The sequence below is a fragment of the Musa acuminata genome, chromosome BXJ1-9, assembly GCF_036884655.1.
Source record: "Musa acuminata AAA Group cultivar baxijiao chromosome BXJ1-9, Cavendish_Baxijiao_AAA, whole genome shotgun sequence".
Taxonomy (NCBI): Eukaryota; Viridiplantae; Streptophyta; class Magnoliopsida; order Zingiberales; family Musaceae; genus Musa; species Musa acuminata.
In genome coordinates, this window is record NC_088335.1 from 9,646,256 (window position 1) to 9,661,201 (window position 14,946).

The following is a 14,946-nucleotide window of genomic DNA, read 5'->3' on the forward strand; positions in this document are numbered from 1 at the left end:
AAATTTATAATTGACATTCTTATTTACATAATTAAAATTATTTGTTTCAACTATCTTATTCATACTTATCTATATACATATTATAGTTAAATGTGAATAGCATAAGTATCTTGAAAAGATAAATTATAGGATATTTTGAACTATATTAAAAAAAAGATTAATAATGATGTAGTACATAGAAAAAAAATTATGATATTGATGATATATGATTGTTATGACTTATATTACTAATTAAATTTAATATAATATTATTATATTATTTAAATTTATTAACTTACTTTTCAATCATATGTATATAATTCCTTTCAAGCGAAAAATTCTACGACAGGACCCTGACGAAGGTCTTGACTTAAAACTTCAAAGCTCGACCGGAAGAACGAAGAACATGATACACGTTCACTTCGTCATGGCTTAAAACTTCAAAGCTCGACTGGAAGAACGAAGAACATGATACACGTTCGATGCTTGCCACATCACAAAGACGAACAAACAGGTCAGCAGCAGCAGGTGGAGCTCGTGACATCTTCGATCCACCTTGTCACGGAAGCACTATCACCCCCTTGCCGTTGAGTTGAGCTGAGTTCGTCACTGTTCTCCGTCAAAGGTGTCACGAGCATCCATCCTCGGAGATAAACCGTCGAAGACGTCCCCGACCGCAGGCAGGTTTCGGATTGATTCGTTCCCGATTTCAAATGTGATAGAATCGAAAGCCCCGTTCGTGCCATCGAGCGTCGCTCCGGATGAGTAGTTTGCGCACGTCGCGTGGTCCGCGGACTGATGTCTCTCGCACGCGGTCGGTGCAACAGCTACACGTCTCTCGTGATCTATCTATCCCGGATTCCGTCTGCGTCATCTTCCCACTCGTGTTGGATGGTAGCCTCACATGTGGCACAAGCCACACCGGCCCCACTTGTCCTACAACTGACACCGACTCTTCTTGAAGCCCATTAGGTTTAACAAGCATAAATGATAAATAAAGAAAACAATATTTGATCATAAGATCTTATCTTTATCCATCGAGATTATTTGATATATGAAGTGTTGATACAAGAGGTTTTCCAAGTATTTTTAGATGTAAAAATCTTTGGTAAGTCTCTCACTAGAATAATATTTTTAGATGTAAAAATTTATCCTTTCATAATCTATATATATTTTATTACAAGTATTTTATTGCAATCATCAAAATAAAAGAGAGGAGTGGTGTTAACGAAGTGATGCAATATACGAAGCCAACCCCACCCGTGTGGGGAATACCTGTCAATAATTAATTGTCCATCACGTTGGTGTCTCAAACATATCCATGGCAAAGAGGTCACCTAACATATCTCAGGTAGAGCTCACCTATAGTTAGTTCACGTGTCATATTATATTGTTTGAATATGACCAAACCCCATAATTGAAGTCGCAAAAGAGAGAGAATCACATCAAACAATGATACCTCATGACCACACCTTTAGCCCCCAAAGATGGAGGTTTACTTTCAAGGTCATCTCAAAACAAAGATATTGAGAGTTTAGAGATTTGGGTTGAGACCCTATATAAAAACACATAGGGAGAATATATATATATATATATATATATATATATATATATATATATATATATATATATATATATATATAATCTCTTCGATATTTAATTATTAAAAATTAATTAAAAAATATATCTAACAAGAAGGTCTTTGAAAATATACTTAGAAAGCATGCATATATAACATGATAATCAAGTTTTTTGATTGAGGTCATAATAAATACTTGCATCTTTTGACTATCAATGGTCCTTATGATTGACTGCTGAACTTAATAGTGGAGTATTAGATTGAGACCATATAAAAATTAATTATGTGCATCTTTTGACCATCCATGAGATCGTGAATCACAAATATTATGATTATAAAGTAATAATTTTACCTATTAATATTGTGTATTTGATCTCATGAGACCCAATCGATATTCTCGTCGGTCGATGTTACATCATTGAATTTGTGGGGTCGGATCACAAGAGCATTAATATCTCATGCCCCCCATATTATATCTGAAAACTAATAAAAAAATTCATACGTTATTGATGAACAACGGGATATACCAAACATCTTGGTACGAGTTTTGACTTGGTGTATGGGAGTACTCCCCTTGTTGACTTGGCTGTAGTACGACGTAACATCGATTGTGAAATATCTTAGATCTAAAATATACCTTATTTAATTTTAAGATTTTATTTAATATGTATCGAAATACACCTTTCAACACTAAATTAATTGACAGCCACTAGACAAAAAGGAGTAGAGATTAAAATAAGGAAAAGCCCCTCATATTGCACGATCCACTAGACAATGAATAAAGTAATGCCACATCCACATGATGTGACCAAATTCTTCACATCCAACCTAAGTGGGAATAAAAGCAGCAGTGCTTTCTTTTTCATCAAAACCTTATTTAATGCCTCTCACAAGTCTTTGTGCAAAACTGAAACACGCGAGTGTAAAGTTTTTCTATGTTTGAGAGTCCGAGTTCTCTTTGCTTTGTGGCTTATTGTTTGTCTTCCAAACCCATTATGCCACCACATTTTATTCATCGATTAGAAATTTCATATGCTTGAATCTTTTTCGACGTTAATTATGGTAGCAAGGTATTTATTTTGATCTCAAAAATATTTATAAACATTAACATCTTCTCTCTTAGTGTATGTGTGACATCTAAATGAAAAACAAGTATTGCATAAATACGGTAGGATTCAAATTTATCATGAATCTCATGTGTATAAAAATCGAAAGATGTACGGATATGATGTGCTGCATTCTAGTATATGTATTTATTTGTCTATCAATTCAATTGAATCCAGAAAGAAATCTATAGAAGCAATCATTCTCTATCATAAATGCAGAAATGTATTTTCCTTTTCTATCTAAATCAAATGGAAATTTTGACTTAGAAGAATCAAATAAATCTAAATTTTTCACGTACTAGATTTAAAAATGATATAATATAATAATAATTATTTTATTTTTCTTGGTTGGTAAAATCCATGGCATGGAAAGAAAGAAAGAAAAGAAAAGGATTAAAAAAAGATTATGATAAAAAATTCATTCATTTCACTTCTTCCACAAGAAGAAAATATATTTACTTTTCACTGTCTTCTTTATTGTTTTCTTTACTATTTTTTAATTATATCCATTAATTAGATTTATTGGCCATCATTGCGTATAGTCGTTTGGCTTATTACACATCAATTTTTCCATATAAAGATGATCTGATGCTTGATTTACACAAATGAAAAATCTTCTCTAAACACAATTAGATCATTCTCTTAGATTTTTCGTTTTTCAATACTTCTACACATCTTTTCTTGATTCTCCTGTTCTGCTCAAAGTTGAAAGAAGTCGGTCAACTCTTCCTTCTTAGAACAGATGATGCCTAAAATCTAATACATTAATTACCTGACCACTAATGTGGTAATTTCATATGGCTTTATGGTAGAAAAATACTATGTCAAAAGAATCATCGAAATAACGTGCCTTAAATGAAGACTACTACTACTACAAATTTGACCAACCGTGATTAATTTCTTTGAAACATTTTTTTTTCTTTTTGACTTTTGGGTTCTAAGATTAGTGGAACAAAGAAGAAAGGTTGTGGGTCATGTTTAAAGAGAAAATATGATGCTCAACTCCTTTGAATTGCCTTCTTATTTGACTTATGCGGAGGTAACTATTGGAACACGTGTCAATGATGTCTAGGGGCCAAATTAGCTAAGACATGTTTCTCAAGAGATTTTATTATATTGAGAGTCGAGTATCGGATTTAACTGATTTTACTTAAATTATATGATATGATGCCCTTATAATAGCCGTCTACAAAGAATCAATCTATCCATAATTTCGTATGATCTATCTTACAAGTGAAAAATAAATGATTGAAAACAAAACCGATAAAGGATTTAAAGATAGATCATCGCTCAATTTTTAGGAAAGAATAACCTATAATAAAACAAAAAACATATGAAAAAATATTCTGAAGAGAACAAATATATGATTAAATTTGGTTTGCATTAGAAGTCTAAAAATACTTATTACACCTAACAAAATATTATTCATATCGATCGACAACATAGGAGCATTAAAACAACAAAAAGATTTTTGGGGCCATTGATTGAATTAGTTTAGATAAAAATTTCACACACATAAGGTGCTATTTTTTAGACTATTAATATTGTCGCATCATGTTTATTTTTTTCAATATTTTCCTATATATATATATATATATATATATATATATATATATATATATATATTATGTATCTTCAAGTCAATAGTGGGAAAGGCTATCCACAAGTATCAGACCTACGCTTTATCTGCTGCCCCAAGTCTTGTCGACAATAAGCTTTTCTGCATTCTCTTTTATGTACGTATTGTCACCGTAACTGTAGCTGTTCTGCAGATTTGGCTGCATCGCCATCCCACCGTCGACGCGAGATTGATTGTTCGAGCACGTCACTACCCAAGTCTGAGACTTTGATTTCTCTCTTCCAAAAAGGAATCCGAAAGAAGAATAGAATTTCCCAAAAAAAAGTCCATCTGTATAGATTTTTTTTTTACTTTGGAAAGCATCTCATTCTTAGATGAAGATTTTTATTCACAATCTTCTTTTTTTTTCACTATTTATATTTATATTTAATTTTTTTTAATAGTATAGAGATATCCTTTATAAATAGATGTAAATAATTTTTTTTCTTTATTGTTCTTATTTTCGAGCATCGAGCGATAGCAAATAACAAATCCTTTTTTTTTTTTCTATTTTTTACTTTTTTTAAGTGACAAATAAATAATAAAATGGTTTTAGCATTCGAATGACATGCTTATCCACTTGCATCGAATTATCGAGCGAGGTTGAACATATATCGAGTGGGCATTAAGGAACGAGAGAACGCTAAGCGACAAGTGATGTTAAGGGATTAAAAAAAAAAGAAGATAAGTTTGGTATGAGAAACTAAATTATAAATTATAAATTATTATTTTTTAAGAAATTATCAATAACAAACTTCTTTTCAAAAATCATTAATCATGATTTATTTGGTCTAATATATGGAATACCCACAACCATGTATTCCTAGTACACTTATAATATTTTTGTACTATGTTATAGTATTTTTTTATATTGTATTATAGTGTTTTCTTAGTTATTATTTGAAAACATCAGTGTAAAAATATTATTTTTAGAGTATTTTTATAAAATTTGTATAAAAATATCATGCTACAATATTTTTATACTATATTATAACATTTTTTAGATTCTTTTTAAAATATTATAATTAGAATAATTTATCCTATTAGATTAATCTATAAGATAAGGTGGAAAAGGAGGTATGTGGGCTGACTGTCAACACAAAGAATATTTCATATGTCATGAAAAGGGAAAAAGTAGACACTGTTAGAAAATTCGAGGGGCACTTTCCACAATTAAAAGGAAAATTCTGTGAATTCGTCCAAAAATTATTTGTGATGCAGATAAGAAAGCAGCTTTCGTCTAATGTTTCCCACAGCAACTCTTTCTTGGACGCATCTCTCTCTCTCTCTCTCTCTCTCTCTCTGCCTCGTGTTTGTTCCCTTGTGATTCACAATCCTGTCAACTAGTCTTCAGCTCCTTCCTCGCAGATGCTTCGGTCGTACTATCAGAAAAAGCATGCCACCGAAACTTCCAACTTTGTTGCCGTGCGTACGTAGTGATCCAAGACGGATGCTTTTGGAACACACACGCACTCTCTCTCTCTCATTGAACACATTAAACATGTGGAAACTATGGTCCTCTTCCTTCGTATGGACGTGCGTGAGACACATACGTCCTCTGCATTGGCACCATCTTATAGGCTGTGGGTTTTGCCGTGAGAGTAGCGTGAGACTTGGCTTTTGATCGGGTATTCATATCACTTCACCCTCCTTTTTGGTTTCAGGTGTGATGTTACCGTCATCGCTGTGGAGCACAACTATAAGTATCTATCTCAAATCCGCTTCTTGCTTCGCCTCAACCCATCGCATGGTCACATGGAGTGCTCCCGCCTCTCCCTCTCCCTCCTCCTCCTCCTCCTCGTCCCCGTCCAGGCGTCGTCGGCCTCCAGCTTTCCCTTGTTCCCCCGTCCTCCCAGAAACGAGTGTGTCGGCCTTGACACAGGCTTTTCTTCCGGGTTCCAGTTGGAGACGAGTGAAGAAGAATCTGTGACGAGAGAGATTGTGCGGCTAGCCAACGCTCCGGAGACTGTGGACTGGCTCAGGAAGGTGAGGAGGGACATCCACGAGTTCCCGGAGCTCGCTCATGAGGAGTTCGTGACGAGCCAAAGGATCCGGCGGGAGCTGGACCTGATGGGCATCGCCTACAAGTGGCCGGTCGCCGGCACCGGGGTCGTGGCGACGATAGGCACCGGGCTCCCACCCTTTGTGGCCCTCAGGGCGGACATGGATGCTTTGCCCATCCAGGTAACTTGTTGCTCTCGTCCTTCAAACCATCAGACAATTCATCCAACACAGCGTCTTAATCATATACAATTCCTTTTATCTGTTGACTGCTAAGGATTTTGATGTCGATGGCACCTCATGCATCACTAATCCATCTCCCCCTAAATTGAAGGCAGATATTTTTATATATATTTGGATTAAAATAGAAAAAAGGAAAGAGAAGAACAACATATGAAAGGATTATCCAATTCTAACTTTGATTTGCGACCCAATTAGCAAGCACGATGTGAAGCATTTTAATTAAATTCACTTACATTATGCGAGAATTTAGCTGTTTGTATAAACTTCCAAGTGAGTAGTATTCTACTGCAGAATGACTGCAATTTTGATGTATACATATATAGAAATTTGAATTCTGGAACTTCGTCAACCTAATATTCTTGATAGGCTTACGGGTGACAATGGTCAAACCAGTAGCCAACGTTCTATTAAAGAATATATTAGTGTAAGCAATATTTGACCATCTTTTGGTTCAAAAAGTCAATGTTGCCCACTGCCACTTCTTCTCATATGTGTTCCAGACTTCCAATTGCTAAGGTTTCACACGTTGCGTCTTCTATTGGGAATCTAACGTAGCGAGTCAAAGTTTCATGAGAAGCTGCTAAGAAAGGCAGTGGTCGTGTGCAGGAACTGGTCGAATGGGAGCACAAGAGCAAGGTGAAGGGGAAGATGCATGCGTGCGGACATGATGCACATGTCAGTATGCTCCTCGGGGCGGCGAAGATCCTGCAGGGTCTGAGGCACACGTTGCAGGTAAAAGAATGCATCTCCTGCCATGAATCCACTGCGTGATGAGATGTTCTAACACACCTCGATTCCTCTGCTGCTTCAGGGAACTGTGGTTCTGCTATTTCAGCCGGCAGAGGAGAAGGGTGTGGGGGCATCGGAGATGATCCGAGAAGGCGCCCTGAGAGGTGTAGAGGCCATCCTTGGCATGCACGTCGCTTACATCTTCCCTACTGGGGTTGTGGCTTCCAGGCCAGGGGAGTTCTTAGCTGGGTGCGGAAACTTCAGAGCCATTGTGAGGAGGAGAAGCCTCGGTGTGACTCGACAAGGATCAACTGACCCCATCTTGGCAGCTTCAGCAGCAGTGATCAGCTTACAGAGTCTGGTCTCGAGAGAAGCCAGTCCTTTGGAGGCTCAGGTACATCTTCCGTATCCTCTCTTCTTCCAATTGTTTTAGGTAGAGAACAGAGTGCCTCTGTTCTACAATTTACCTAAGTCTCTGTTGATATTTGTCATTTGGTTCTCTTCTCGAGTGCTGATGATGATTCATCGATGCATCGACTCATGAGTTTATTGCCATACGGCAGGTGGTGTCAGTAACCAAGGTAGATGGAGGCGATTCATACAGCACTGTTCCCGATTCAGTCACGATTACTGGGACATTCAGGGTCTTCAGCAAGAGAAGCTTCAACGAAATAACCAGCAGAATCGAAGAGGTAAAGCAAACCCTACCTTTCTTTCACTCCGAAACCATGACAAGCTTATCATATGCTCGCTATCCGTGCAGGTCATAAGAGCACAAGCAGCAGTGTACCGGTGCACGGCGGAGATCGAGTTCCTGGAGTCGGAGGAGCCACCGATCCCGCCCACAGTGAACGACAGGGCGATCCATGAGTACGTGCAGCAAGTGTCGAGAGAAGTGGTGGGAGAGAAGAAGACACGAGTAGCTCCACAGGTCATGGGCAGCGAGGACTTCGCCTTCTTCCTGGAGGAAGTACCGGGGACGTTGCTGCTAATAGGGACGTACAATGAGAGGATTGGCTCCATTCACCCACCACACAGCCCTTACTTCACCATCGATGAGGACGCTCTGCCCGTCGGTGCAGCCATCCATGCGGCCTTCGCACACTTCTATCTTCTCAAGTCAGCCAATGGCGCTGCAGACTGACGGATCCATCTCCACTTCTGATAAGATCTCATCATCATCATCTTCTTCGGACTGTGAGTCTGAGATTGCGCTGCACATATGGTTGGAGAGTTCCTTTCATTCGTTAAATTGAGATCGTAATGGGGCGAGTTCTGTACCATCTACTTGTATTGGATGAGGACGAATCATCCAAGAGGAGGAGGAAGCCTCAGCTGTGGCCTACTTGGATTTGTCTCCCTTTTATTTGCGTGGTGTTTGCTGCAACCCATGCTATTGATCTCAGCCTGCTGTCGTTACCGCACCTCTCATTCAATGAATTTTTGGAATTGGCGATGATGTCCTTCCGAGACAATTAATCTTCATTTCAAGAACAAATGCGTTTAGAGTTAGAGTTACTCGAATCAAAGAACAAAGGTTTATATTTGTTAGGTTGGATGAGTATTTTAAGTCTTAACTATGTTTAATTAATTAGAAGGAGTCCATTTAAATTTAAATGTTTTGGTAGATTAAAATTAGGATTTAGTTTAGGAACCAATATTCCTTAGATAATTAGGATCTATTCATATAAATACTTCCCCTATTTTAAGGTTTTGGTGATAAGAAAAGAAAACATTCCGAGAGGGTTTCTCTAGTAGATTTAGAGAGGATTATAAGAGGAGTCATACTTGAGTGAGAATAACTTAAGAGTTTCATAATTGATCTTATAAAAAAATTAATTTTCTCATTAAATCACATTAAATCTTATATTGACTTTCTAATTATTTTTAATTATTAATCTTTGGTTTATTTTTTTGATTTTTGGTTTTTGGTTTTCTCCTTTTTTTTTTATCAAAGCATAAAAGTTTTAGTGATTAGAGATTTAATAAGAATGTCGTCGATTGTTTATACTATGCTTACTCTAAAAAAAAGTTTGACGAAAGAAATAGTTTCACCCTATAAAGTAAGATAAAAGATTCTCTTGTTAAGTCAAATCAAGAACATTTAAGCGACGAGTAGATAAATAAAAAAAAGATGAGCGACGACAGAAGATTGATACGAGCTTGAGGTAAGGGATGCAAGTACTGTTCATCTTTATATCACGAATACTATTATAGATGATGTTATCGATGTTAGATACTCCATCTAAGTGAAGATAATTTTAAAATATTATAATTAATCTGATATAAAAAAATATATTTTTTGAATATAAATGAGAATTAATGAATCAACTACCATGAATTAGTCCCTTTGAGCTTATATGTATGATCGAGTCAAAACAATATCGATGTTAACCCTAACTCTTTTTTTCTTTCTAGTTAACATTCGAGTATTAGAGTTCGTAAAAGAATAAATAAGTTTAAAAAATTAAGAAAAAAATAGATATTGGCCATCATAAAATAAAAAATAATATTGGTTTGATCACACTGATAAATAGGATATTTAACATATAAGTGAAATTAAAAATAGGATAAACTCACACCGATAAATATTGAAAGAATTAATTGACATATATTAAGTTTGGCTCATAACGACTTTAGCTTTGATATCGACTTACTATTAGACTTTTTTTTTTTTTTTCTTTGTGACCTATATAAGGTGTCTTAGGTTAGTATTGTTGTAGAAAAAAATATCATTATGGTTAACCCTCCATATGCACGGTTGAGGGATCAAGATTTTCTATCGATAATTTTCATTTTGTGAAAAATAGAATCGGAATTGAACCAATTCCAATATGATTGGAATCGTCAATTTCTATTGATAAAATAAAATTAAAAAGCTTTCACCTATATTTAAACCCAAGTCATTAAACTTTAAAATGTTAATCACTTTATCGTGTAACTCATTTGTGTTTTAATTTTTTTATTTTTAATTAGTTTAGAATCACTAATTCTAGTTTGATTTGAAACCTTCGAGTGATTATCTCAATTCGATTCTGATTTTTGATCGATTTAATTTTGATTCGAACTAAAGCCAAAGATAAACAGCTCGTGGAGTTTGATCATGCAAGTGTATGACATAGAAAATATAAAAGAAAACAAATTGATGAAATATGTATGAGATGTGATGATCCTAACGTTCTCCTCACCCGACCCAATAGATCAGATGTGACGATACGGATCGTCATGTCGGATTCTACCTCTTGTGAACTCAACATCCGACTGAAGCACAGCATCCGCCTTCGGGCCATGCCATCTCCCAACCATCCAAAGTGGATTCCAGCTGTATCCACGAACCGAATGCTCAGGTCCCACCAAGAAGTACTGACACATCGGCCCTGCCATCACCCAATCAATTCCTAGGAGACATGTTCTCATTGTGGCCCCCACGGCTGCTCCACCTCTTTAAGGCCCGCAGTAAGTGTGCTGCAGCTGAAGGATGAAACGTAGAGAAGACAGAGGCAAAGTGACTCACATAGCTTTTCTACTGGGTCAAAACTTGAGTTAAATGCGAGAGGCCAGCTGGAAAAGGATGGATAGTGAGAGAGAGAGAGAGAGAGAGAGAGAGAGAGACCTTTGTCTCTTTGCTATGGTTACACTCAGTGCAGAAGCAGCAGGAGGAGCAGTGGGAGGTGCTGAAATGCCTTGTACTCCATGAACCCTTAATTTGCATGATGGAAGAACAAAAGGCTGTTGGCTTTGCTGGAGCATAGGAGCTGAACACAATCAGACAAAGCAAACCATTTACTGGGAGTCTTTTCAAGGGAGGAAATCTCAATCAGAAATCACTTTTGTCGTAGATAAAAATGTATGTGTGAAATAATTACAATTAATGAATGGTACGGTAAGATTTACTGAGCTCAATTCATATGGTAATGAATCTCGAATACTTGAGATCAGATTACGGCTTGGCTTTGTTGTTATTGATGCTAACATCAATGAATGGTAACCGAGAAAGGTTCAGAGAGTTGCATTGCCAATCTCAGCTGTGGGCAATGACATGTACACAGTTTGATAGGCTGTGGAAGGAGACTCTCTCGGATTCAACATCTGCTCAGCTACTCTTCTTGCCAAAGAGTGAGTGACAACAACTGAGCAAATAGGGATTGGAGTGTTAACATAAAACAATCATATTTGCATTCATTCTTAACAAATTAATATTAAAATATGCGATAAATTCTACAATCATTATAGTTTAAGTCCAATAAAATTATTATTTCTTAAGCTAAAATCGATCTTATTCGATTCGAATCGATTATAATTGTTTATAATTTTTAAAACTGAATTATTAATGAATGAATTGGGTTCATGGTTCCATTTCAACAGCCTGCCCACACCCACAGAATACTCTACTGCTCATCTTCTCTCAGCCTATATATATATATATATTCTCTGTGCTTCACTTCGGCTCATCATCGCTTCTCTCTTCCACCAACTGGCCATGGCTATGCGTTGGAGGCAGCTTCTCTACACCGTGCTTCTCTTCTGTGTTCTGGTTGATCAGGTAACACCCTCCCTCTTCGTTGGATCAGATCTAGTCTCGGAATTTTCCTTCCTGCTCATAATCCATTCGAAATGCTTGCAGGCTCATTTGCGCAAGGCGGTCGTTGAGGATGAACCTGTAATGTAACTTGCATGAGCTACTTCCATGTCTTCTTCTTCTTCTTCTTCTTCCATCCTCTGTTTTGATCTAACTGTTGTAGTGGCATCGTTTCTTGCATTCCACAGCCTGTTTCAGGAGGAGGGGATGGAAAGCCGCCGGTTCCCGTGATAGGTGAGCACTAATCCTCTTAGCCTTTTGCTTCCTTGATCACCATACTGCTGCATGACTCCCATTTCCGAAGAAATTAGTGTAATATGATGCTGATTTGGTTGGATTTTGAGTCGATGACAAGAAGAAGGCAACATATTCGATGAATCACACAAAGAGGTGAGAATGGTTCTGAGAACCATAAAAGAGCCTCAAACTAAAACGTTCATGGTAGCATTGGATGCTGAAACGTTCACGTGGATGTCATCCCACTGAGAAGGCAAAAGCGTTAAAGTGGCCGAGGAAAAAGGCCACCCAAAGCAGAGAACACCTATAATAAATATACGATGGCAGAAGGGGCCATGGGTTGGTCACCATCATCATCATTTACCTTTCACCACTACGGTCTCTTCCTTTAAGAGAACGTACGTATCTTTAGCAGCCGTGTCTTCTTGCAGACCCATCTGCCAAAACTGGACGCGTACGTTTCCTTTGAGCTGTGCTTACTATCTAGTTGGAGAAGCCAAGAAGAAGCACTGAAGCTCTTGTCGAGAGCTCTCCATCTGTTGGTAATGGTTGTGTCGGCTTTACACAGTGCATGAGAATGACTTGCAGATTGCGCCGGGCTGTGCGGGGTGAGATGCAGCCGGCACTCGAGGCCGAACCTGTGCAAGCGGGCGTGCGGGACGTGCTGCTTCAGGTGTAAGTGCGTGCCGCCGGGCACCTCCGGCAACCGCGAGATGTGTGGCGCCTGCTACACCAACATGACCACCCACGGCAATCGCACCAAGTGCCCCTAGTTGCAGACGCACCTCCTCCTCCGAGCCGTGTCTCTTCCATGGTCTCGTCTCCTATGTAGTGCACAAAGCTCTGTGTCTCTCATCGTCTCTTGCTGTTTGCGTCTGCATCTGTGTCTTTGTAGCATCTATGTGAGATACTAGCTACGTGTGAGCGTTAATAATGCACTTCCCCTTGCGGTCCGAGTGTGAATTATAGGATGAGATGCGGATCCGCTTTACTTACGCTTCGGCTTAACATGAACACCACGTTTCTGCCTCCGCAAGCCAAAAGGCAAAACGTCCCTCAAGCGAGATGGATAAGATAACGACTCCGCTTGAAACTGTGGAGAACGCCGCCTCAAAAGGGCAGCGGAAGGGACAACGGAGCTTCGACAATTAACTCAAAAGCACGCATTATATAAAATTCCATATGTAGACACTAAGTGATCGCAATTGTCATATTAACACATTTTTCTCACATACAAATCATAGAGAATAATTAAATATGTCGTCAATTATAAGGTTCTCTCTAATGTGCGCCAAAAAATTCAATGAATTTTTTGTGCAAGTTAACAGTGAACAAACTACAAAAGCGTACACCGTTTCCGAGTCCCATCAGCTACCAAGGCTTCGTTTCACGGATTGAACATGGCGTCATAGAGAGCTCACTCTCTTTCACCAAAAGGCTGCCCACGCCCACCTCGTGCTCTTCCTCCTCGGCCTGCCCCACGATTACCCTAATAGAAACAACTTTTGTGAGCAACGATAATGTTGTGGAAAGTCAAGAGAAAGGGTACTGTCATGCCGAGGTATAACATACCCTGAAGCCACCTGTGGTCCGGCCTCGGCCTCTGGATGTCGCTGGGGCTGCAATTCCAGCTTGTCTTAGACGGGCATTCTGCTTGGCTCTCTCTGATATTGTTATTGTTCTTCCTGCTCTTGATTCTTCCGTCTCTGAAATAGTACTGGAACTCTGCTGCTGCGAAATTGTTGCATGCCCGGTGGTGCTTAGTGAGCCCTCGCGTACGCCCAAGGATCTCTGAGGGCTTTGTGAACTTTCATGAACAAACTGATCTTCGTTGTTATGACCTTCACGAACCTCATCCATAGCATCGGCACTAGCATTTTTCTCGCTAGGAACTTCAGGTGAGGAGGCTTCAACAGCATACCCGGTTTCATCAACAATACCGGCTCCATCGCTTGGAGTTGACTCACGCTGGCAATCTCCTGATTTGCCACCCTCTTCCTGTTCCTCAGCTTCATCTGCAATCAACTCTCCTTCTTCCTTCTCGTCTTCATCAGCAGCAGCTAGTTGCAGAATTTCTTTTCCACCCTCACTCCTCAAACTTTCATCCAGCAACTCAATTGTTTCTGTCGGCTTATCGGATAGCTCTTCAACTATTGCATCACCTTCACCCTGAACCTCTTCTTCACGATTTGTATCATCAAAGGAAGCCTTTTGCTCTTCCACTGGTTCTTCCTTGACAAAGGTATCATCATCCTCTACTGCATCAGCAGTCTCTTCATTTGGCAATACAGGAGCCTGATCAGCTTCCATGTCTTCAGGTGTTTGTACATCAGAGACATTCGACGATGGAAAAGAAGCCTCTGCTGTTTCAATATTTTCAGTTGCTGGCAAGATGATTTGTTCATCATTGCTGTCTTGGATCACATCTTGCATCACATCTGACTCTTTGGGCTTCTTTGGCGGAGGAGCAGTATCAGCACCAACTTCATCTTGTGCAACAATGTCTTCTTTTTGCTCTGCTGTTGATGAGGCCAAACGTTTGCGACTAGAAGATGTCGACTGTGTCAAAGAATTGTCACCTGCAGGTTCTGGTTCATGGGATGAGCCAGCCTTTTCCTCTTCCATCTGTGTCGGGCCATCCATCCCAGAGGTTCCAACATCAACTTGAGGCTCTTCAGGTCGCTCTAGACGAGGGCGGACAAGCCTCCTCCCTACCTTGCGTGCCCCAGTAGCTACTTTGACCACAGTAGACCCTCTCTCTTTTTCCTCGGCAGATTTCACTTGAGATGTCAGTTGCCGTATCTGCTGAGCAGAAACTTGTCGCCCTGAAGAAGTAAAGAGAATTAGTTACAACCAGATCGTCTTAAAAGGATAA

General features: G+C 38.9%; 3 protein-coding genes across 3 annotated transcripts in view; 2 read left to right on the forward strand and 1 right to left on the reverse strand.

Moving 5' to 3' along the window:
* Window positions 1–5,904: 5,904 nt before the first annotated feature.
* On the forward strand, window positions 5,905–8,714 carry LOC135593102 (IAA-amino acid hydrolase ILR1-like 1). The gene is made up of 5 exons (XM_065082924.1): window positions 5,905–6,466; window positions 7,133–7,258; window positions 7,338–7,649; window positions 7,819–7,947; window positions 8,019–8,714. Exons 1-5 carry the CDS (start codon window positions 6,038–6,040, stop codon window positions 8,397–8,399), a joined length of 1,377 nt encoding a protein of 458 aa, XP_064938996.1. The 5' UTR covers window positions 5,905–6,037; the 3' UTR covers window positions 8,400–8,714.
* Window positions 8,715–11,644: 2,930 nt separating this feature from the next.
* Window positions 11,645–13,024, forward strand: LOC103997929 (gibberellin-regulated protein 3-like). The gene is made up of 4 exons (XM_009419273.3): window positions 11,645–11,798; window positions 11,880–11,915; window positions 12,023–12,068; window positions 12,660–13,024. Exons 1-4 carry the CDS (start codon window positions 11,736–11,738, stop codon window positions 12,842–12,844), a joined length of 330 nt encoding a protein of 109 aa, XP_009417548.2. The 5' UTR covers window positions 11,645–11,735; the 3' UTR covers window positions 12,845–13,024.
* A 232-nt stretch (window positions 13,025–13,256) lies between these two features.
* LOC135593104 (nuclear-pore anchor-like) overlaps window positions 13,257–14,946 on the reverse strand; it is a 30,719-nt gene continuing 29,029 nt past the window's right edge. Inside the window, exons 48-49 of the mRNA XM_065082925.1 lie at window positions 13,644–14,896; window positions 13,257–13,560 (exon numbers count right to left, since the gene is read on the reverse strand). Coding sequence (XP_064938997.1) covers window positions 13,489–13,560; window positions 13,644–14,896 — 1,325 coding nt within the window. The 3' untranslated portion in view covers window positions 13,257–13,488. The remainder of the gene's footprint in view (window positions 13,561–13,643; window positions 14,897–14,946) is intronic.